At 34.1% G+C, this 23,877-nt stretch overlaps 1 protein-coding gene across 1 annotated transcript in view; it reads left to right on the top strand.

Moving 5' to 3' along the window:
- The window catches only part of LOC134251677 (transient receptor potential cation channel subfamily M member 3-like), a 34,650-nt gene extending 16,005 nt beyond the window's left edge, over positions 1 to 18,645 (top strand). Inside the window, exons 20-32 of the mRNA XM_062734083.1 lie at positions 7,150 to 7,203; positions 7,730 to 7,762; positions 8,155 to 8,281; positions 8,487 to 8,700; positions 9,211 to 9,347; positions 9,845 to 9,984; positions 10,710 to 10,831; positions 10,918 to 11,012; positions 12,061 to 12,264; positions 12,428 to 12,635; positions 14,302 to 14,421; positions 18,139 to 18,312; positions 18,448 to 18,645. Coding sequence (XP_062590067.1) covers positions 7,150 to 7,203; positions 7,730 to 7,762; positions 8,155 to 8,281; positions 8,487 to 8,700; positions 9,211 to 9,347; positions 9,845 to 9,984; positions 10,710 to 10,831; positions 10,918 to 11,012; positions 12,061 to 12,264; positions 12,428 to 12,635; positions 14,302 to 14,421; positions 18,139 to 18,312; positions 18,448 to 18,549 — 1,730 coding nt within the window. The 3' untranslated portion in view covers positions 18,550 to 18,645. The remainder of the gene's footprint in view (positions 1 to 7,149; positions 7,204 to 7,729; positions 7,763 to 8,154; positions 8,282 to 8,486; positions 8,701 to 9,210; positions 9,348 to 9,844; positions 9,985 to 10,709; positions 10,832 to 10,917; positions 11,013 to 12,060; positions 12,265 to 12,427; positions 12,636 to 14,301; positions 14,422 to 18,138; positions 18,313 to 18,447) is intronic.
- The last annotated feature ends 5,232 nt before the right edge of the window (positions 18,646 to 23,877 follow it).

The following is a 23,877-nucleotide window of genomic DNA, read 5'->3' as shown; positions in this document are numbered from 1 at the left end:
TTCACCCTTCACATATTATGTATTCATTGTAACAAGACAGGTCTTTCAGCTGGTATAAATAATTTTGACCTTGACCCAAGAGTTTGAGCCACTTTTTAAAAACCTTGAACCTTGGTCATAACTTTTGAACAGTTAAAAAAAAGGGGATTTCATATTTCACAGGTGTATTCCTTATAACAAGACCTTCCTTTGGGTATGAAGTCTTTTGACCTTGACCTTAGGAGTTTGACATGCATTTGAGAGAATTCAACCCTTGCCATAAGCTGCCATATGGGGGCATCAGTGTTTCACAAACACATCTTGTTTTCTTTGATTTTAAAAATCTTTTGTCCCAAGATCACCTACAAGTATTGGAGGGATTTCGTATGTTTTTTATCGACATCCATCACAACTACATTTTATATTTTTTATTTCTTCCTTTTAAGACTTTCAAGCAACTTCTTTCTATGGATCACTTATCGATTATCCCATGCATTGTTATCCTTTTAAATTTTTTGGAGCAGTTGTTATTCCTAAGTACATGTAAACTATAAGCCCTAGCTGGACCAAACTTATATTAATCCAATTGTATAAGTATATAAGTACCAGGATATGACCTATATATTTCCCAAATAAGCAACCAGGTTAAAGTTTACGGCACAAGTTTAAGTTGCATGCATGGATGCACACTACAAGGCTTGCTTCAGATGCTAGATTTGACCTTGAGAGGCTTATTTTTTGGAGAAGTTTCCTTTACAATTAAGTTTAAGCCTTGCCCAGACTAAACTTGCATATAGGATACACTGCCACCTTGCTTTCAATGCTGAATCTCACCTGCATTTATTCCCAAGTAACTTTAAAACCCTGTGGTAATTACGTTTGCTTGGATAATGCATCTACATGCTTCTGATGCTGAATCTGACCTACATTTTTAGGTCACCTGAGTAAACTCAGGTGACCTATTGCTATCCGTTTTCGTCCGTCGTCGTGTGTTAACATTTGAACATTTTCAGCTTCTTCTCTGCAACCACTGAACCAATTTCAACCAAATTTGGCACAAAGCATCTATGGGTGAAGGGGAACAAAAATTGTGAATTTCATGATCCCTGCCCCCCTGGGGCCTGAGGGGTGGGGCCAAAACCACTAAAATTAATGCAATCTTTAAAAATCTTCTTCTTTACTCCTGGACAACAAGCAGTCAAACTGTTTGCATGATTGTAATCAGCATTGAGTCCTCTACCAAAACTGTGAAATTCATGGCCCTGGGGTCAGGGGTTCTAGTGCTAGGGCAGGGCTAAATAAGTATATAGTGAAAATGCATTATTTCTTTGAAAATCTTCTTCTCTGCTCCTGGGTATTAAATAAACCAACTAAGTACATAGTTATGATGAGCAAGATTGCCTCTACCAAAATTGTGAATTTTATGGCCCCAGGGTCAGGGGTTCTGGTGTTAGGGTGGGGCTCTATTGATTATATATAGTGAAAATACATGATTTCTTTGAAAATCTTCTTCTCTGCCCCTTTGTATTAAATAAACTAACTAAGTGCATAGTTATGATGAACAAGAGTGCTTTTACCCATATTGTGAATTTTATAGCCCCAGGGTCAAGGGTTCTGGTGTTAGGGGGGGGGGGGGCTCTATTGATTATGTAGTGAAAATACATGAATTCTTTGAAAATCTTCTTCTCTGCTCCTAGGTATCAAATAAACTAACAAAGTGCATAGTTATGATAAGCAAGAGTGCCTCAACCAAAATTATGAATTTTATGGCCCCAGGGTCAAGGGTTCTGGTGGTGGTGGGGGGGCTCTATTGATTATATAGTGAAAATGCATGAATTCTTTGAAAATCTTCTTCTCTGCTCCTAGGTATTAAATAAACTAACTAAGTACATTGTTATGATGAGCAAGAGTGCCTCTACCAAAATTGAGAATTTTATGGCCCCAGGGTCAGGGGTTCTGGTGTTAGGGTGGGGCTCTATTGATTATATATAGTGAAAATACATGATTTCTTTGAAAATCTTCTTCTCTGCCCCTTTGTATTAAATAAACTAACTAAGTGCATAGTTATGATGAGCAAGAGTGCTTTTACCCAAATTGTGAATTTTATAGCCCCAGGGTCAAGGGTTCTGGTGTTAGGGGGGGGCTCTATTGATTATGTAGTGAAAATACATGAATTCTTTGAAAATCTTCTTCTCTGCTCCTAGGTATCAAATAAACTAACTAAGTGCATAGTTATGATAAGCAAGAGTGCCTCAACCAAAATTATGAATTTTATGGCCCCAGGGTCAAGGGTTCTGGTGGGGGGGGGGTGCTCTATTGATTATATAGTGAAAATGCATGAATTCTTTGAAAATCTTCTTCTCTGCTCCTAGGTATTAAATAAACTAACTAAGTACATAGTTATAATGAGCAAGAATGCCTCTTCTAAAGTTATGAATTTTATGGCCCCAGGGTCAGGGGCTCTGGTGTTAGGGCGAGGCTCTATTGATTATATAGTGAAAATGCATTAAATCTTTGAAAATTTTCTTCTCTGTCTCTGGGTATGAAGCAGATGAACTACTTTTATAGTTATGATGAGCAAGGGCCCTACTCTTGCAGAATTGTGAATTCAAGGCCCCAGGGTCAGGGGTGGGGGGGGGGCTCTACTTATATACTGAAAATGAATTAATTGTTTGAAATCTGCTCCTTTATATTTATATAACATTTATTTTTTTTCCTTTTGGGATAGGCAATTTTAAGGGTGCCTTTAAAAAAATTGTGCAATGTGTGGACCTAGGGTCAGGGGTTTATGTCACAGTGTTAGGGGCACTTCTGATTATTGCTGAATATTACTGATTAGTTGAAATGCAATATTGTTCCCCTACCCTGCGTATGGGTATTCAGTAACCAAGCTAAGCAACTGCTAAGTGTATTGTTATGATGATCAATGGTGCCTCTTTCAAAATTGTGAATGCCATATAGCATCTGGCTTAAAACATAAATCAAATTCAATAACTGGAAAGTTGTTGCATAATGCTCAGGTGACCTATAAGGCCCGTGGGCCTCTTGTCCAGGTGAATAAACAGGTTAATATTTTAGAGCTGGTCCATTTCCAAGTAAGTAATAACTTAAGTCCAAGGTGAATGAAATTCAACTGTTTATGCATGTTTCTTTGTATGCAAATTACTGATACCCTAAAATCTTAAAAATAAGCCGCGGCTTATTTTAAGTTTTGGTAAGAAATTGGGGGCTTATTTTCAAAACCAACTTATTTTCAAATTGCGGCTTATTATCAATGCAAAAAACTGGTAAGAGAAGAGAGCACAATCATGGTTTATTTTCAATACAATCATTGAATAAAGTGTAATCTAGCTATAAAATAAGAACTACTTGTTCGATCTTAAATTTTAAATCATGAATATAATAAAATAAAATAATTACAATAATACTTTGTTCAGTATCTTGCGTGTAGAAAAAAATACTGTAAAAGTGGAAAGTTTGACGAGGAGGAAACATTGACGAATGATTTTAGCTCCTCAAAGTTTTCTCTCGTCAATTGTTTAATTCATTGGCATTTCCAAGTGTACGTTCATTAGGTTTATTGTGTAATCAATCGTCTACTTTATATTTTGAGAATGCCGATCCCGAAAAGATAACTTCATTGTATACAGCATATAAAGTTACGTGAAATATAAACTTGTTTTAAAAAAGTAAAAATAATATATAAGATATCCGCTTGAATCACTTGATAAATGTATCAAACAAACACATACTTAAACAACTCAATTACATGTAAAAGATATATTGAAATATAATTACTACCAAGCCCTGCAGGTTAGCAGGTTTCCTGCCGCGGGCAGTATTACCTGACAGTTAAATGCTTTACAAACAAAAATCTCCTTTTATCCATTTACTTATTTAATTATAACAACTTTAAATACATCGTTAGCTAGTACAGGTCTAAATGAGATAATTATTGTTCTGACAATTTCATGAAAAAAATTCACAATGTTAGCTGGTTCCGCAATGACATTTTTTTAGCCAGCGTAACATGCTTACTGGTAAAAAAAATTAACTTTAAGAGCTACCCTTTATTAGTAATTTTACAAAAGTACATTAGTAGCTACAGACTTAGTTCGTACTATGTCATTGATACTCGTATTCGTTCGTACTTTGTCGTAAACATGCAGAAATTGAGAAAGGTTAAATGAATTCAAGAAAGATAACTCATTTTTAATTTGCACAGTAAAAATATCGTCAAAGTTTTCACTCGTCAAATTTTTAAGACGAGGAAATCGTCAAACGTATAACATCTTTCCTAAATGGCATTGTTATCACCGGCTTATTTTCAAAACTGGCTTATTTTCGAGTAATTTTTAATGCAAGAAATAGGTGGCTTATTTTCAAAACCGGCTTATTATTAAATCCGTCTTATTTTCAAGATTTTAGGGTATGTTTTAGAAGCTGGATCTGACCTTCACTTACATGGTGATTGAACATTAAATCTTTAAAGTTTTTGGAGCAGGTTTATTTTCAAGTATCAAAATTCCCAGGACCAAACTTGTATAGATTTTTTATCAAGGGATGCACAGTACCAGAACATTTGTTTGGTGTGAGACTTATAGACTTATAGACAACATTTTTTCAAGATTACCTTACAATTTTACATTAAAATACTTTTTCTCTTGAAAGGAGGGTTTTTATAGCATTTGTATTACATGTACACGTATAAATATGCAAGCATTTCCTTGTTGTGTAGACTATTTCTTCCTTGACTTTTGGCTCCAAGAGAAGTACAGTAAAACATGCTTATTGTGAACACGCCTTTGATGAATTGACACTTACAGCAACTAAAGTAACGTCATTCTCTGAGACTTTATTATTCTGTAAATGTGGTTATTTTGACGAATTGAAAAATTGATGTTTTTTTGTTTACGAAAATTGACAAATGTTAATTTTGGCAAAATATTGAAACAAGAGTTATGTATTTTTGATTTTACAGGGTTAAAAATCGAACGCAAAGAATTCTCAAAAAGGAGTTTCCAAAAATGTTACACTGGTGGAAATATTGGGTTTGATGACATTATACTTGAGAGCAGAAATGGGTCCTGAAAGTTCATGGTGTTGTAAGCAAAGACTGCAACTTCCTTGTGAACTCATTTTCAAGCGTTTGCATCAATAAAATTTTATTCTGCTTGTAAAAACATGATCTACAGTGTATATAGTGTCAAAATTTCCACATTTACAGTATACATGTATTGTAAACTGAACAGATATAACAAATTATGCTGATAACAAAGCAAATTGTCTGTCCATGATCTTTCAGAATGTTTTACTGTAATACTGTCACAATCAGGGATGAAGTATTTGCTTGAAGCATGTTTGGAAATTTTTTAAGAAATATATTCACCCAAAAAGCAGGGTGACTGAGTTGTGCCTTCTTTTTAGCTCACCTCAACGAAGTTGGGGGAGCTTATATAATACCCTCGGCGTCGGCGTCAGTGTCCCAGGTTAAGGTTAAGTTTTTGGAAGCAGTTTTCTTTTTAAGTACTTTTATGTCCTATATTGATTAGACATGCATGGAAGATGGTTCTACTGTGTTTCAATGTACCAGTCAAAGTTTCAGATGCTGCAGTTTCAGCAAAGGAATGACCAGGTTAATGTTTTTGGAGCAGGTTAACATTTTTGGTGCAGTTTTTGGTGTAGATTTCATTTCCAAGTTACTAAAAGCCCTATGTTGACCAAACTTGCATGGATGATACATCTAAGGATGCATACTACCGGGCTTGCTTCGGATGCTGAATCTGACCTACATTTTCCGGTTGAGTGAACAGGTTAAAGTTTTTGGTGCAGGTTTCATTTCCAAGTAACTATAAGTCCTATGTTGACCAAACTTGCATGGATGATACATCTTGTGCATACTACCAGGCTTGCTTCGGATGCTGAATCTGACCTACATTTTCCAGTTGAGTGAACAGGTTAAAGTTTTTGGTGCAGGTTTCATTTGCAAGTAACTTTAAGCCCTATGTTGACCAAACTTGCATGCATGATACATCTAAGGATGAATATTACCGGGCTTGCTTGGGATGCTGAATCTGACATACATTTTCTAGTTGAGTGAACAGGTTAAAGTTTTTGGTGCAGGTTTCATTTGCAAGTAACTTTAAGCCCTATGTTGACCAAACTTGCATGCATGATACATCTAAGGATGAATATTACCGGGCTTGCTTGGGATGCTGAATCTGACCTACATTTTCCAGTTGAGTGAACAGGTTAAAGTTTTTGGTGCAGGTTTCATTTCCAAGTAGCTACGAGTTCTTTAATGACCAATCTTGCATGGATGATACATCTAAGGATGCATACTACCAGGCTTGCTTCGGATGCTGAATCTGACCTACTTTTTGTGGATGAGTGAAAATGTTAGTTTTTAATACATGTTTCATTTCCAATTAAGTATGAGCCCTATAATGAGCAAACTTGCATGGACGATACATCTTAGGATGCACACTAATGGACTTGCTTCGGATGCTGAATTTGACATACATTTTTCAGATAATAGACCAGGTAAAAGTTATGGTTGCAGGTCTCTTACCAAAAAACTATAAGGCTCATATAACATAGTATAAATCAAACTTGCACAAATGTTGCATCAAGAGATGAAAACTCTCAAATTTGCTTCAAATGCTGGATTTTGATTACATTTTCATTAAGAAGAACTAGTTTAAATTTTTTATGTAGGTCTATTTCAAAGTATCAGATCAAAATTGCTTAAATATTTTCATTTTTGGAATGTACACTTTTTTGTTGGTTAATTGTGTGACTTTGCCTTACTTAAAGACAACATTCGTTGAGGTGAGCTCTGTAATCTCTGATTACCTATGTTTTTTTTTTGGAGGGGAGGGGGGTGGGGGGATGAGGGCTGTATTTATCATCATTATCAATCATTTACCAGTTGAATGTTATTTAGTATAAAATTGTTGATAAGGAAAGAACATGAAACTTTACTTAAATAAACTTGCAGTATGACACTCAGGTACCTGTACTTTCCCCATATTTTTTTATCTGACATAAAAAATTATTTTAGGATTTCAGGCATTTATAATCAATTGCAAAACTTATTTTGAAATTTGTTTTTGTAGAAGTGCATTTTTTGCCCTCGTTACAAAGGTTTGTTGTTTTTATCAATTACAGGTAATGAAAAGTGTGAGAATTTTTATGCCAACCAGACAAGAGAAGTTTGCTATAGTAAGTTTTGTCACTCCTCTGTTTAATTGTCTTAATATGTTAAAGATTCCAATATAATATATACATAAGTCTGTGAATGGAAATATAGTCATAGTTGGTTATCTCCAACCTGATGGGGCTGAGAAAAAACTTTGAGATATTGGAGGATTCACTATATCGATGGTATATATGGTTGGAACTTCCAGATCACTTAGAAATATCCATGGTATTCAAGATTGAGATTCAGTTGAGTTGGAGATTCAACTATTTTTTTGTTTATAGATATTCTTTTGTACATGTTTATATTACATACTGTACGTTTACATAATTTGGCGTATTCAAAATTTAGTGTAATCACTGGGGTTGAAGTTGTTGGCGTAATCATAAATTAGCGCAACACATGCCAATTCAGTGTATTGTATATGTAAATGATTTCTCAGCGGTATTCATGAATTAGCGCATTGTTGTCTACACCAAAGAGGCTAAAATATGAAGCCCGTTTTTTAAAATACATGTACAGTAGTTGGCAATGTTTTTTGTGTTTCAGATGCTGCTGCTTCATTTTGGAAAAGAAATACAAGTATGTCAGATATAAAATGTAGATCAAATGCTACAATTACTTACTCTTTATCGGCAAAAATAAAAATACATTAGTGCAGGTACTTGGTTAATGCATTCTAGTCAGATAAAAAAATATCCAGGATATAGAGATTATTTGGGGATATACACCAAGAATTTTTTGATGAGATGAAAATTCAAATTTCAGTCTAAAGTGTAAGGTTTTTATTAGAAGATATATGTAGTTATACCTGGTATGTGTATTAATTCACTTTCAAGATCCATGAACATGTATTCCAATCAGGAACGTGAAGTAAGCCAGTCCTTTTTACTTCATTGATGGTCTGATACTCATTTTTATCATTTAACAATTTAACCTTAAATGGAATTGATTCACTATTGTCTGAATTATAGCTCAAGTGAGATTTCAGCGGGAGTTTGCCGAGTGTCCGTACCGTAGCTTTGGTGGTTATGCGATAGTGATTCAGTATCTGGTCATTACGAAACTCATCCTTCTAACTCTCCTCTACGCTTTATTCAGGTAGGAGTCCTCCTTATATTTTTATCACCTTCTTTAAAATTCATGATGCACAACCTGCCCAAAGTCTTTGAATATTTTTTTAAAGTGTGAATACTTGATATTATCAGACAAAAGATGTACTAGATAGAATACAGAATGAACAATCTTGTAAACTAACAAACACATTTACTGACAGAGTAGTTAGATATATTATGTTATGTTTCAGTGCCACCAATGCCAAAATAAAGCAAGAATCGGAGGAAATCTGGAAATACCAGGTGTACAGCATCATTGTGGACTTTGAGACTCGTCTGAGATTACCCGCTCCATTTAATTTCATCAGCTACATCATCATGATGTTTGAGTTCATCTGTCAGAAACTCAAACTGTGCCTAAAGAAATGTTGTCAATCTTCTTGCTGTAGGAAAAAGGATCAAGTGGTAGAGTGAATTTTTAAAAATTTTACTTAAAGGGCAAATTACTTATAATAATTATTGAAACCAACTCCTTGAACCTCCAAATGAAATATTAAACCATCATAATTATAGTAAAAAACACAAAGTTAATATAAGGTTGCGCTGTGGAAGACTTTAATACATACAGTCAGATCATAGACTTTTTCACCATATATAAATGGATATACACTAAAAATGACTTAATAAATTAATGATAAAAATGAAATCCTTAATAAACATGGGAACACACTGTATCTAGGAAAAAATCTTTTTAAAATTGTATCTTCATGAACCACTCTGACATCAGTTCTGTAGCTTGAAAAAGTTAACAGCATGTGTAAGATTTATTGATATACATCAAATATCAAAGCCCAATCTAGCAACAACTAATTGATAATTATGGGTGCAACTAATTTTGTTGAACAACAAAAAATCCTGTCTTTGAGTATGTGTGTATAAAAAGAATGTATGGTAATAGTAAAGCTCCATTTGCAGGATGGTGAGGGTGTGTCTGTTATAAAGATCAAGGGCACGACAGACTACAGCTACTGGAAGATCTGTATGAAGAAACTGAACGAGGAGCAGGAGAAAGGTGAAAGAGAAGCTGCACGACTTACAGAGCAGAGTCAAAGGTTAGAGAAATCAAACGCAGGGTCAAAGGTTAGAGAAATCAGACTCACTGAGCAGGGTCAAAGGTTAGAGAAATCAGACTCACAGAGCAGAGTCAAAGGTTAGAGATATCAGAGCAGGGTCAAAGGTTAGAGAAATCAGACTCACAGAGCAGGGTCAAAGGTTAGAGAAATCAGACACACAGAGCAGAGTCAAATTTTAGAGAAATCAGCTATGTGATAGATTTATAGGTGTGTTTTAGCCTATACATTTGTACCACCTAAGCAAATTGTTGTAAAATATAAGTTATCAATAAGCAATCAGGCAATGGTTTTACTTCTTTTAACTCATCTGATTCAAATAAGCTTAATATGATAATGATATGTTCCTATATCATATTTGTCCGTCTGTATTTGACTTATTGATAGATTGTATTTGCTAACAAGTATTGACCATATAATTTATGATATGAAACGAGACTGTCGATATTCTTGTCATAGTAATCAGAATTCTATTGTAGAATAGAACATCTGGTAACACAATCCAAACTACAGAGGGAATTTAATGACAGAATGACAGAGCAGATGTCAAATCTGGAGAGACAGCTGATTGCCTGTAGCTTAGCTTTGGAGCAGATTGCCCACAAAATAGACACCATTGGTCAGTATCATTGAAAGCCACATAAAATTGTTGCATATATTAACACCCTGACCCCACCCTTCAACCCCACCCCACCCCAAAAAAAGAAGTTTTGGGGAATATAGAAATCACCATATTTATTTGTTTGACTTTCTTTCAACGTAATTATGAAAAGGTCATAATTTTGTTGCAGAAACATCTGAGACACACAGTCCCATATAACTCAGTGTGTCTTGACCTTGACTTAGGTCAAGTACAAGGTGACCTTTTGAAAAAAAATTTGATTCCTGTCTTGGCCATATCTAAAAATGGAATACTTAAAATTTTCTACAAAAATTGCTGATGACCCTCATGAACTTGTGACAGGTCAGTTTGAAAAGCTGAAGGTCAAAAGCAGGAGAAATGCACAATTCATGTCTGATCCATAAATTTTAAATGGAAAAACACTGGATGTTCTAATTTCACACTAATATTTCCGTATTTTCTATAGTTGTGACATAACCTCGACCTAAGTTCATTTTGAAAGGTTGAAAGTCCTGGCAGAAGTTTGAAATTCATAGCCCTTTCATACCTGTAAAAGTTGAACTTCAGTATCTCTAACACTAATATCTTAAAAACATGTACAGTATGTAAATAAGTGAAGTGATTTGGAAATCCCAAACCTTTTCATTCAGTTTTTAAGAAGTAAGGAAAAAGGGAAAGGGTGATCTATACATATATACATGTAGTACATTGTTTTCTTGCAGATCCCCAGGCCCGGCCAGAATTAGAGACCGCCACCTCCCTTCACATTGCTAGTCGTCAGTCTCCGTATCCCTACACTAAGATACAGAGGTTTCCTGTCTTTGACAAGTACGTCAACTGGGAGGTAGGTATCATGTTGCACAGACTTAGAACCTTTTGTTAGAGGCATCTGAAGATGACATACTGTAACATGTGAAATATGTTATACAGGAGCCTTATCCTACCTATGATCCAGTCCTGTACACCAAACCTGTGGATGAATACAGAGAATCTATACAGAGTCTGGTGGATCCAGATTTTATTGAGTAAGTAGGATGGATATTACATGGATTGAGAATTTCATTTTTAATATTTAAGGAATCACTGTCTAGTTTGTTGGGTATGCCAGGGCATTGATGATTGTTGAAAACGTGGGATAAAATTATCTCAGGCTTCTAACATTGTTAAAGTCCCTGGCATACCCAACAACCTACACACTGTACCGGGTATTATGTATTCATCTACTTAAGTTTTGTACGTTGTAATGTTGAAAATGCTTAATATGTTATATCCGAGAGCAAATCAGTCTACTGGCCTATGGAATTAGAACTCTTTGTTGTTCAGTGCTTAGAGCTTCAGGGACTGACAAATCCCATTGCCGGACGCCCGGGCTAGTGAATTTTAGAGGCGGGCAAGTGAATTTTTAATAGGCACTTGCCCGTGGGCAAGTGACTTTTTAAAAAAATCAATCGATAAATATTTTTTAAAATGTCATCGTTTTCCACAAAATTAAAATTATTTTGTTGTAAGAGTTATCTTCCTTTGTTTGTCACACTTTGTATGCAAACCAGTTTAATTGTGTCATCATTATGCAATTCATTACAAGTTTTACCGAAAGTTTTAAGTACATGTATTTGTACTTAATTGAAAGTGACAAATTGGCATTGAAGAAATGGAGAAAGTTTTGACAGTTATGTGGCAGAAAACGATCGATAGTTGATGATAAGTACATCGTCCATAAACAAATAACAGATATCATGACTATAGCTGAAATATGATAGCAATTTTATGTCTCTATATGAGTGGAAAATTCTCGAACGGGACATAAAACAGCATACAACCAATCAAAAGATTGTATGGTACGTAGTAATTAATGGCAGGAGGTTTTAAATGTCACCAATATTCAAAACAACAATCCTAGGCTGCAAAATTTTTCGATTTAGAGACAAGCTAATTCATTATGATGAATATAAAGTGCTGGGGCAAGTAAAAATTGAAGTAGGGCAAGCGAAATTTGACCATGCACTTGCCTGTGGGCAAATGCTTGAAAAATCTATTTGTCAGCCCCTGGAGCTTCCTTAATATATTTTTCAGGATCATACAGCGTATGGAGAGCAGCAGTCAGAGTCAGGATGAGAGAACCAGTTTATTGTCGGTTACCGGGTACCAGAAACCCCTGTGGAATCTGTCAGCTACATTTGTCATCAATGAGAAAAGCATAGAAATCAATAGAGTATCTTGGATCACCAGGGACGGTGTACCAATTCGATATGAGCTCGACTCCTCCAACATGCCTATGTAAGACACACTCTTTAATGTAAATTTTAAAATATAATTTCATGTAAAATCAGTTTTAAAAAATGTTTGTTTGACCTCTCCCGTCTAAGGTTAGGGCCTTTACCTTAAAGTTTTAATTTTTTTTCGATTTCTGTGTTCTACAATAGTAGAATTAATATTTCAGAAATTCCATGGGTCGTACTGGTATGAGAGGAAGAGGGAAGTTGAGGAGATGGGGGCCGAATCATTGTGTGATGTTGGTCGTGTCCAGATGGAAGAGATTTCTGTCTACAGGTCAGAACCAGCAGAACTTCATCACGGTGGATGGCAAAAAAGTCCTAGAGGTCGTAGTATTTCAAAAGAAGGAATCAGGGGAGTTCACTCTGCCTAGTGTAAGTTTGATGAAATGTTCAAAGAAAATTGCATGTGTAGTAGTTTGGGCTATATGGACTGTCGGTATTGGTTTTGTTAGCTCAATGGTTGAAAAAAGTGATCATAATACGTGCAAGTAGTGACGATTATAAATTCCTCATAGTTTATGTATGTCTTACCTTCAAAACTCGGGATATTCAAACCATACACATTTACTTAGCCATTTTGGAAATTTTCTTTGTCTTGGAGTTCCATCTAATTTGGATGGTGATGTTGTTCTTGAATCTTTCTGATTTCTGTATATTTTTACAAATTGTAGACCATTTGTTTATATACTGACACGCAAAAGAAACACAACACACTACTTTAGGGGGGAAATAATTATGTAAAGTAAAGAATTTTGTATCTTAAAATTATGAATATCTTCAATTTGGTAAATATCGGTAATTTAACGGTTGAACGATTTCCATACCATACCAGAAGTCAAGTTTGAGTCTGCTTAACAGAAATCAAAAAATTGCATGTTTAACACAACATTTGGCAATATTATGGAGTTTTAAGGGATTTTTTACTGTTCATCATAAGTAATGCAGCAATATTTCAAAAAATCAACTCTTCTTTCGTTTCCCGTAACGATGCTAAGGCTACTTGAAAATGGCTTATGTACGCATTTCCATTGCTCTAACTGGAAAATTTCAATGTAAAGGTGATGGAGAATTGCTGATGCGAAATTTCACTACATTACGCCTCAACAGGGTCTTACGTATCAAATGCATTAAGGACAGTCCTTGTACCGGAAGTCAAAGGGTTGCTACACTGCTCTCAGTTAGAGAAAATTCGACTTAATCATCTGAAAAACGGGCATTTAAAAATGCCAAAGAATAATTCCTTCGCTCAGATCTCGATATTAATGAACCTATTGTATCGTAGAAATAAAGCTGCAATTGTTGTGTAGGGCAGTCTTGCATGTTTTACTTGAATGGCTGGGAGGGGGGTATTTTAACAGTCATATTTTACTTAGTGAAGTAAACAGATAAACAGTGAGTTTAGCCGTACTTTATTCGCTTTTGAAAATCATAAGACAAAAAATCAAACATTTGTAGATTACTGCTTGTTGCGTTTCTTTTGCGTGTCAGTATAAATGAATCTATATCATATTGTTTCACTCATAAACATATTCTGCAAAAAATAGCATGTAAAACACATCAGATGAAGAAACCCCCAAATACAACCAGGTACAGGGTGTAATCTTAGATGAGCTCACTTTTGATCTAAGTCTCACTTTTCTATTATTAATTCCTTTTGTAAAAGTGAGATCAAAAGTGAGCTTGTCTAAATTTTATGGCCCTGGAGCCTGAGATGGCAATCAGCTGTAGCTATCTGATAAGCCAGCACAACTTAGAGTTGTGATCATCAGGATAAGAAATGAAAATTCACCTACGAACAATTGTGATCCAGATGCTACCTAATCCAGTTTTATTTTGAATGAGCTTTGAGAACTTATAGACATTTTATAACAATGCACCAGTTATTCTTCATTCTGTTCTGTAGGGTATGGTGTCATGTCTCTCTACTCAGCTGTCTGTAGGAAATTGTATTGTTCTGTGTTCTGTAGGGTAAGGAATATGGTGACATGTCCCTCTACTCAGCTGTCTGTAGGAAATTATATTGTTCTGTGTTCTGTAGGGTAAGGAATATGGTGACATGTCCCTCTACTCAGCTGTCTGTAGGAAGTTTCTGGAGAACATTTTCCAGGAGTCTGAGACCAAGCTTGACCCTAACATGACAGAACAACAAATGATTCAGGTACAATAACAACAAATTAATGATTCAGGTATTGTAACAACAGACCAACAAACAACATAACAACAAGTGATTCAGGTACAGTAACAACAGAACAACAAATGATTCAGGTAAGATGACAACAAATGATTCAGGTATTGTAACAACAGAACAACAAATGCTTCAGGTACAGTAACAACAGAACAACAAATGGTTCAGGTATGGTAGCAACAGAACAACAAATGATTCAGGTACAGTAATAACAGAACAACAAATGATTCAGGTACAATAACAACAGAACAACAGTTGATTCAGGTAAGACAACAACAGCACAACAAATGATTAATGTACCGTAACAAGAAGAACAACACATGATTCAGGTATTGTAACAACAGAACAACAAATGATTCAGGTACTGTAACAACAGAACAACAAATGATTCAGGTAAGGTAACAACAGAACAACAAATGATTCAGGTATGATAACAACAGAACAACAAATGATTCAGGTAAGGAAACAACAGAACAATAAGTGATTCAGATAAGGTAACAGCAGGACAACAAGTGATTCAGGTAAGATGACAACAGAACAACAAATGATGCAGGTATAATAAGAGCAGAGCAACAAATGATTCAGGTACATAACATCAGAACAACAGATGATTCAGATACATAACAATAGAACAACAAATGATTAGGTATATAACAACAGAACAACAAATGATTCGGGTACATAACAACAGAACAGCAGATGATTTAGGTACAGTAACAACAGAATAACAAATCATTCAGGTATTGTAACAACAACACAATAACAAATGATTCAGGTACGATAAAAAACAAAAAATCAGGTCCGAGAACAACAGGACAACAAATGGTTCAGGAACAGTAACAACAGAACAACAAATGATTCAGGTAGGGTAAAAACAGAACAACAAATGATTTAGGTACAGTAACAACAGAATAACAAATGATTCAGATACAGTAACAACAGAACAACATATGATTTAGTTACTTTAACAACACAACAACAAATGAATGAGGTACAGTAATAACAGAACAACAAATAAGTTAGGTTTAATGCTAACAATAGAACAACAAATGATTCAGGTATGAATAAGAACAGAACAAGAGGACAACAAATGATGCAGGTATATAAATAACAACAATTGATTCAGGTACATAAATGATAGAACAACAATTGATTCAGGTACTGTAAGAGAGTATTACAAATGATTTATTTACTGTAACAACAGAACAACAAATGATTCAGGTACATTAACAACAGAACAACAAATGCTTTAGTTACCATAACAACAGAACAAAAAATGATTTAGGCACAGTAACAAGAGAATAAATGATTCTGGTAAGATAACAACCAATGAATCGGGTCTGAAAACAACAGGAAAACAAATGATTTAGGTTTGATAAGAACAGAACAACAAAGGAATCAGGTACAGTAATAACAGAACAACAAAATGATTCAGGTACATTATTGACAAAACTACAAATGATTCTGGTAATGTAACAACTAAATAACAAATGATTCAGGTACAGTAATAATAGAACAACAAGTAATTCAAAGTACAGTATCAACAGAACATCAAATGATTCAGGTATGTTAACATTAATGATAGAACGAAAATTGATTCAAGTACTGTTGTGACAGATTAACAAATGATTCAGGTCTGTAACAACAGAACAACAAATGATTCAGGTACAGTAATAACAGAACAACAAATGATTAAGTTAACAAAAATGATTTAGGTTCATAATAACAGAACAGCAAATGATTTATTTACCGTAACAAAAGAACAACAAATTATTTTTAAAAGTACAGTAACAACAGAATAACAAATGATTTGGGTATTGTAACAACAGAACAACAAATGATTTAGATACCTTAATAACAGAACAATGAAATTAATGATTTAGGTACCTAACAACAGAACAACAAATGATTCAGGTACATAAAAACAGATTGACAAATGACTCAGGTATAAGAACAGAAAAACAAATGATTCAGGTAAAGAACATTAAATGATTCAGGTGCAGTAACAACAGAACAACAAATGATTTAGGTAAATTAACAACAGAACAACAAATGATTCAGGTAAATTAACAACAGAACAACAAATGATTCAGGTAAAGTAACAACAGAACAAATGATTTAAGTACATTAATGATAGACCAATAAATAATTCAAAGTACAGTAACAACAGAACAACAAATGATTCAGGTATGGTAACAATAGAACAACAAATGATTCAGGTACAATAACAACAGAAAACAAATGATTTAGGTTAGATAACAACAGAACAAAAAATTATTAAGGTATGATAAGAACAGAACAATGAATGATTCAGGTACAGAACAACAAATGATTCAGGTACATGACAACAGAACAATAAATGATTCAGGTATAATGGTAACAATAGAACAACTAATGAGTCAGGTACATGACAAAGGAACAACAAGTGATTCAGGTACATAACAACAGAACAATAAATGATTCAGGTATAATGGTAACAATAGAATAACAAATGATTCAGGTACATAACAACAGAACAAGAAATGATGCAGGTACATTAGTGACCACAATTGATTCAGGTACATTAATGACAGAGCAACAAATGGTTCAAGTCCTGTAAAAACAGAACAGCAGATGATTCAGATATGATAAGAGCAGAACAACAAATGTTTCAGGTACATAACAACAGAACAACAAATGATTCAGGTATGATAAGAGCAGAACAAATGATTCAGTTACATAACAGCAGAAAAATAAATGATTTTTGTACAACACAATAGAACAACAAATGATTCAGAAAAGTAACAACAGGACAACAAATGATGCAGGTACATTAATGACAACAATAGATTCAGGTACATGAATGATAGAACAACAATTGTTCAGGTACTTTAATGACAGCATAACAAATGATTCATTTAAAGTAACAACAATGATTCAGGTTCAGTTCAGTAATGACAGAACATTAATGATAGGTCAACAATTGATTCAGGTTCTGTTATGGCAGAACAACAAATGATTCAGGTAAAGTAACAACAGAACAACAAATGGTTCAGGTAAGGTAATGTAGAACTACAAATGATTCAGGTATTTAACAACATAATAACAATGATTCTTGTATGGTGATGATGGAACAACAAATGGTTCAGGTAGGGTAACAACAGAACAACAAATGAATTAGGTACAGTAACAACAGAATAACAAATGATCCAGGTATTGTAACAACAGAACAACAAATGATACAGATGCAGTAATAAGAGAACAACAAATGATTCAGGTATTGTAACAACAGATCAACAAATGATTCAGGTACAGTAACAACAGAACAACTACTGATTCAGGTAAAGTAACAACAGAACAACAAATGATTCAGGTACAATAACAACAGAATGACAGTTGATTCAGGTTTAATGGTAACAATAGAACAACAAATGATTCTGGTACATAACAACAGATCAACAAATGGTTCAGGTACAGTAACAACAGAATAACAATTGATTGAGGTATTCTAACAACAGAACAGCAAATTGTTTAGGTGCAGTTATAACAGAACAAATAATTTAGGTATGCTTTAGAATAATGCAAATAAGAAAATCTGAAGGAGGGCATACTTATCAGTGTCATAAACCAACTATAGATTTCCTGTTTTATTTTGTTGTTGATGTAATTTTATGATGTTTGTATTTTAGACAATTTTTCCCTGTATTTCAGTTCTTTGAGCAGTTTGTGGAGCCCCATCCTGGCCCCTTCACAGGGTTTACTTCAGGACAAATTTACAAGGGCTACATGGATGATCCGTGTAACACTGACAATGCCTGGAGAGAGGCGGAGGTCTGGAACATACACTACCATGTTCCAGATAACCTTGACCTAAAGATCAAGGACGTATGTATAATTCACTTCATCATTATAGGTTTAAACATTGGTAGGAAAAGGCTTAAATTAACCATTGTCATAACACAGATGTGACATTCATTTGTTTTATTGGGGAATAACCCTATAATTATATTTATTTTATAGAAAGAGAAAAAATGGAAAGAAGTGTCTTCTTATCTTAGACTACCAGGAAACCAGAATCTAATCGTGCAAGAAGCAGCCCGTAACCATGGTGCCTATTATTAAAACTGGTCGACATACACCTACATATTTACCTGTCCAATAAAAGCCTTAACCACCAAGTACATGGTTGTAGATTCCAAGTGCAATGTTAATAACAGAAATAAATGCTGTGTTGTCTTGTTTAAAATTTTTATTGCTTTCTTAATATATATAATTTTCCCATATTATTTTATTGTATTTTTTTCTTTATATAAGTTATTTTACAATTGCTTTTTTTTAAATGCTTTATACACACTTTTGGTGTTGGCAGATTATTCTATGGTGCATTTTTATTACTTTCTCTTTTTTTGGTCAAAATTCTGTGCTGTGCCATTTTACACAGATGATTTATTGGTTTGTTTAATTACCTCATTTTTATATTTTCATATGTACCTTATTTTATCATTTATTTACTGTTCAATATTTTATCAGGTATATGTAGACTTTAAGGTGCCATTCATGTTATTGATATTGATAGTTTGGTAAGGTTCTGAGAGGTGGGACAATAGTGGATATAATCAGAAACTTTTTTTATTTAAGATTTGCAATCAGTTTCCAATGTCATTATAGTAGAGTAGATAAAACAGGTTGTAGATTTTACATTAGCAAAGCTTCCATGTCCTTGTCAGTTTATAATTCAGGGTAAAATGTAACAGCTTGTAAATAAATCATTATGAATATTGCATTAATCCAACTACAACATAAGGGTTGGCAAAAGGAAATACTCTGCATCAATAATGACTTATAAAGTCGGCAATATTTAACCACATGTATTTTTCAGTAGATCACTGTGTAGAAATGCTTATATACTTCTAAAGAAAATGAAACGCAAATGTACATCTTAGTTGCAGAATCTTATTTTTTTTTATATGATGTAGCAAACTTTAACATCGATGTTAATCTCTCAAAATTATTCCTGCAGTATGAAGCTAGTCTTAGATTTTTAAAATGAGAAATACGGGTAGTTAAGTGGCTAGAATGTAAAATCCAGAGAAAAATGTTTATCATTTGTAATTTGTTATTCATTGCTCAATTTTTAAGACCAATGATTTTATTTTTCATCTTGTCAGTTTTATCATAAGGTTTAAATAGTTCTATTGCTTGATAGAATTTGTTGCTCTTCAGTTTCATTTTGTTTTAACAGTATTTCAGTTATTAGCTCACAGTTACTTTTATTGAAACAAAAAAAAATCTCAGCTCCTGTGTGCCCAAGGCTGGAATAAACTTATGCTTTTGCCATTTGTGCTGGTTGTGTAAAAGTTTTGATTCAATTGAGTCACTTTAGTCAGACGTCCATTTATTATCTGCTCAAGTCCACTTGTTACTTGGTAAACTTCTGTAGCTGAACAACCACAAGGAAGCATTCCTAGACATAAAATTTACATTCAAGATTCCTTGGCCTCACAAAGAATTACATAAAAATATGTACGAAAAATCTTGTTTAATAATATATTCTCCAAAACATTTTAAATACCAAATTTTCAGTAGAGCAGGTTTGAAGTGCTTAATTTTCCTTACTTTTTCTTTTGCGAACAATACAAAATGCAGGGTATTTTGTAGTTTTAGTTAACAAAGGCTGAAGGAAGCTTTCTGTCTCGTTGTTGTCTTAAAAATTTATACAATTTCAGTTGCATGTGTACTTTGCCCAAACATCTAGACCAATTTCAATTCTTAGTTATACAGAATACTCTTGTTTCCATGTGGTATATATTTTCATTTTACCTTCAGTCTGAAGAAATTTGTCAACTTTGTTCCAATGATAAAATCAAAACAAGCTTACTGGGTACATCTTAAGAAACCTTGTACATCCAGAAATGAAGAGATACACCTTACAAATTTCCAGTGCTTTTGCACAAAATTTATTTTTGAAAATAATATTCAGTTTATTTTATATCCAGTGCTCACTTGAATTTACATGTATATAGCTAGTCATAGAAAGAAATTTTAAAAAGTTAGGTAATTACTGTATTAGAAAATCCATCAAAATGGATCGAGTAGTTTACACTCTGTGTGACATTGTGTGACACTTCAGAACCAATACTCTTTTGTTTATGGCATGGTTTGTTAAGCAAAATGTTGTTAGATATACAGTACTGTATATGATTAAAAGTAAATAAAGGGACTTGCATTGAATAAATATATTGATGTCGCTTTCTCAACCTTTTTTTCATTCATTTATATGTAATGTGAATATCAAGATGGAATGGGAAGAATGAAGAAAGATCTTTCTTTCCATAAAGAAAGATTAAATAAATACTGTATCCATGTTTTATCCTCTGTAGAATTGAACCAAAACTCTCCTGTTGTGGTTTGTTGAAGCAAGATGTTGTTAGATACTGTAAATCACTTTTTATTTGAGTGACCTTTATTTTCACTTAATTACACCAGACATTGTGCTTGCAAAAAATACTGTAGTATCACTCGTGGATATTAATACACCTAGAGATTATATGTAGCAGTAATCACAATTTGTGAAAATTTTGTCTCGCTTATAGAGACTAAATATGTATCTTGCGAAAATAAAGTGTTGCGAAAATTTAGTGATCTACAGTATACAGTACTGTATAAGATCAATAGGGGACTTGCATTAATAAATATATTGATTTGCTTTTGCAACCATTTTTAGCTCACCTTGACGAAGTCGAGATGAGCTTATGCTATACCCCTGGCGTTGGCGTCCCAGGTTAAAGTTTTAGGAGCAAGTCCATTCCCAAGTAACTATACATGTAAGCCATACCTGAACCAAACTTGCATGCATGATGCATCTAGGAATGGACACTACCAGACTTGCTTCAGATGCTGGATCTGACGTACATTTTCCAGATGAGTTACCAAGTTAAAGTTTTTGGAGCAGGTCCATTTCCAAAGAACTATAAGGCCTACTCGGACCAAACTTGCATGCATGATGCATCTAGGGATGGACACTACCAGACTTGCTTCGGATGCTGGATCTGACCTACATTTTCCAGATGAGTGACCAGGTTAAAGTTTTTGGAGCAGGTCCATTCCGAACTATAAGCCGTACCCAAACCAAACTTGCATGGATGATGCATCTAGGGATGGACACTACCAGACTTGCTGTGGATGCTGGATCTGATCTATATTTTCATTTCCAAGTAACTTTAAGCCATACCCGGATCAAACTTGCATGGATAATGCATCTAAGGATGGAAACTACCAGACTTGCTTCGGCTGCTAGATTTGACCTATATTTTCCCAAACAAGAGACCAGGTTAAAGTTTTTGGAACAGATCAATCCCAAAGAACTTGAAGTTGGTATCGGCAGTATTAACAAAGTTATGAATATTTGTTTACACTATACATGTTTTTCACACTAGACGCTTAGAAATGTGTATGTGCCATGTAAGGGGTTAAACAGAACTTGCAAGAATATTGTTGTCGGGATAAATACCAACTATTAAGAAAATATTATGTGAGATTTGCATTAACATTCGTCGAGGTGAGCTTCGTAATCTTTGATTACCTATGTTTTTCATTAACTATAAAATGTGCCGTATTATCATAAGAGAAACATAGAAAAATGTTTATGAAAGAAAAATAACTTCAACATAGATAACAGGTTAACCTTTTTTTTGGTGGTGGGGGGGGGGTGCAAGATGATATAACGCAGGCCTGTAGGAAGTAATTTTCAGTTGGGGGAGGGAGCACAGCCATATATTTTCAGTTGGAGGGGCATTTTGAAGTACCAGAACTTCTTTGACAAGCAACAACAAAAAAAAAGAACACATGTGCTTGAGGACAGGAACCCCCCCCCCTTTCGATATAGACCCTTAATTGGGCCTTTTCGACTTTTTTCTCATAAACTATCTTTCAATGTCATATCTGTGATAAAATCTATACCAACAATTCGAAAAATTACCTAAAACAAACGTTTTATAAATCTACTCTACATTCGATGTGTAAAAATCAACCTTGTTAAATATATAGATAGTGGGGTGGATTTTTGTATATAAAATGTTAGTTTAAACAAATTTTCTGAAATGATAGGATAGATTAATTCACAAATGTGTAATCTATTTATCGGCAGAACTATTGGGGGCACACCCCCGGCCATGAAACGCATGCATAACTAACAAGTGAAAATGATCCTTGTCACCAATGCGTTGTGTTAATCACCAATGTACGATGAAAAAAATTTGTTCGTGATTAACCTTATAACAAACCTGTATAGGACTTATCATAATTTCTTCGGTCACAAATCACAATTTCACTTCTGCTGGATTATTGAAAAGAAACAACATATTGTTCCTCCATTCGTCGTTAAAAGCGTTGATATTATGACGTCACAATTGATATTGTGACGTAAAAATATTGTTACGAATCGGTGATCACGTATCAAAATAGTGATTAAATTTCGTATATTAATCTATTAGTTTCTTATTACTAGTAAGTATCGGTATACACACTGCGGCAGACTGTATAAGAGATGCTAAGTGAATTATTGAAACAACGACTGTGAGCTTTCGCTGCTAATGTGTCATATACATAAACTCTAAAATACAATAAAACAAACACTTACAACAAATGAAAGGGTTTCTGTCTCCATATGCCAAAGGCAATGAAAACTCCACGTTTCCTTTTCTAGATTTTATTTTATCCAAATTATTTTAAGTATATCTTCTAATCAAAACAGCTACATTTTGTAGGCTCCTTGAATGTTGTGGGCAGAGATTTCTTGCATTTTCTGCATGCATGTAAGAACTAAGAACCCCCCTCTCCTTTCGAAAAGAAGCAGTGGAAATTATATGCTTCTAAATTTTGCGATCATCAAATGTATTTTTTTCATATTCCCCAACTGTATTAGACCACTTACCTGATCGCAAGTATTCATTCCGTTTCGTTGATCGATATTTCCACAAATTTTAAAATGATCAAGCATAACAAAGCTCCGACATTCGTTGCCTACATATTTGGAAATTGTGACGTCATAATCATCATGGCGTCATAAAAGAATGCTAAAACAGGTATAACCCCCCCCCCCCTTTCCTCATTCATCATCAAAGTTACGAAATTTATGTAATGAGTATACGCAAAGAACACAGGAAAATGACTTGTACTATTCTGTATGATGCAACAAAGAACTAAGAACCAATATTTTAAAAAATTTAAAAAAAAAAGATTGATTGATCAAGAAAATGCCAATGGGTGGACTTCATGCATTCAGTACATAAGCGGAAAATTAAAATCAAACGGAAATAAAATTCATGGCAATATATCTAAAGTCCAATTAAGTAATCCGCAAAATTAAACATTTCCACTATTTGTGTGCATCTCGCGTGTAGCTCCTCGCTCAGTCTTGTTAAAAAAATATTTTTTAAGGCCATCTACATT

The sequence above is a fragment of the Saccostrea cucullata genome, unplaced genomic scaffold (assembly GCF_032062105.1).
Source record: "Saccostrea cucullata isolate Sc308-1 unplaced genomic scaffold, CSIRO_AGI_Scuc_v1 ctg168, whole genome shotgun sequence".
Classification (NCBI taxonomy): Eukaryota; Metazoa; Mollusca; class Bivalvia; order Ostreida; family Ostreidae; genus Saccostrea; species Saccostrea cuccullata.
Note: the sequence above shows the minus strand (reverse complement) of the source record. Positions and strands in the feature narration are given on the sequence as shown.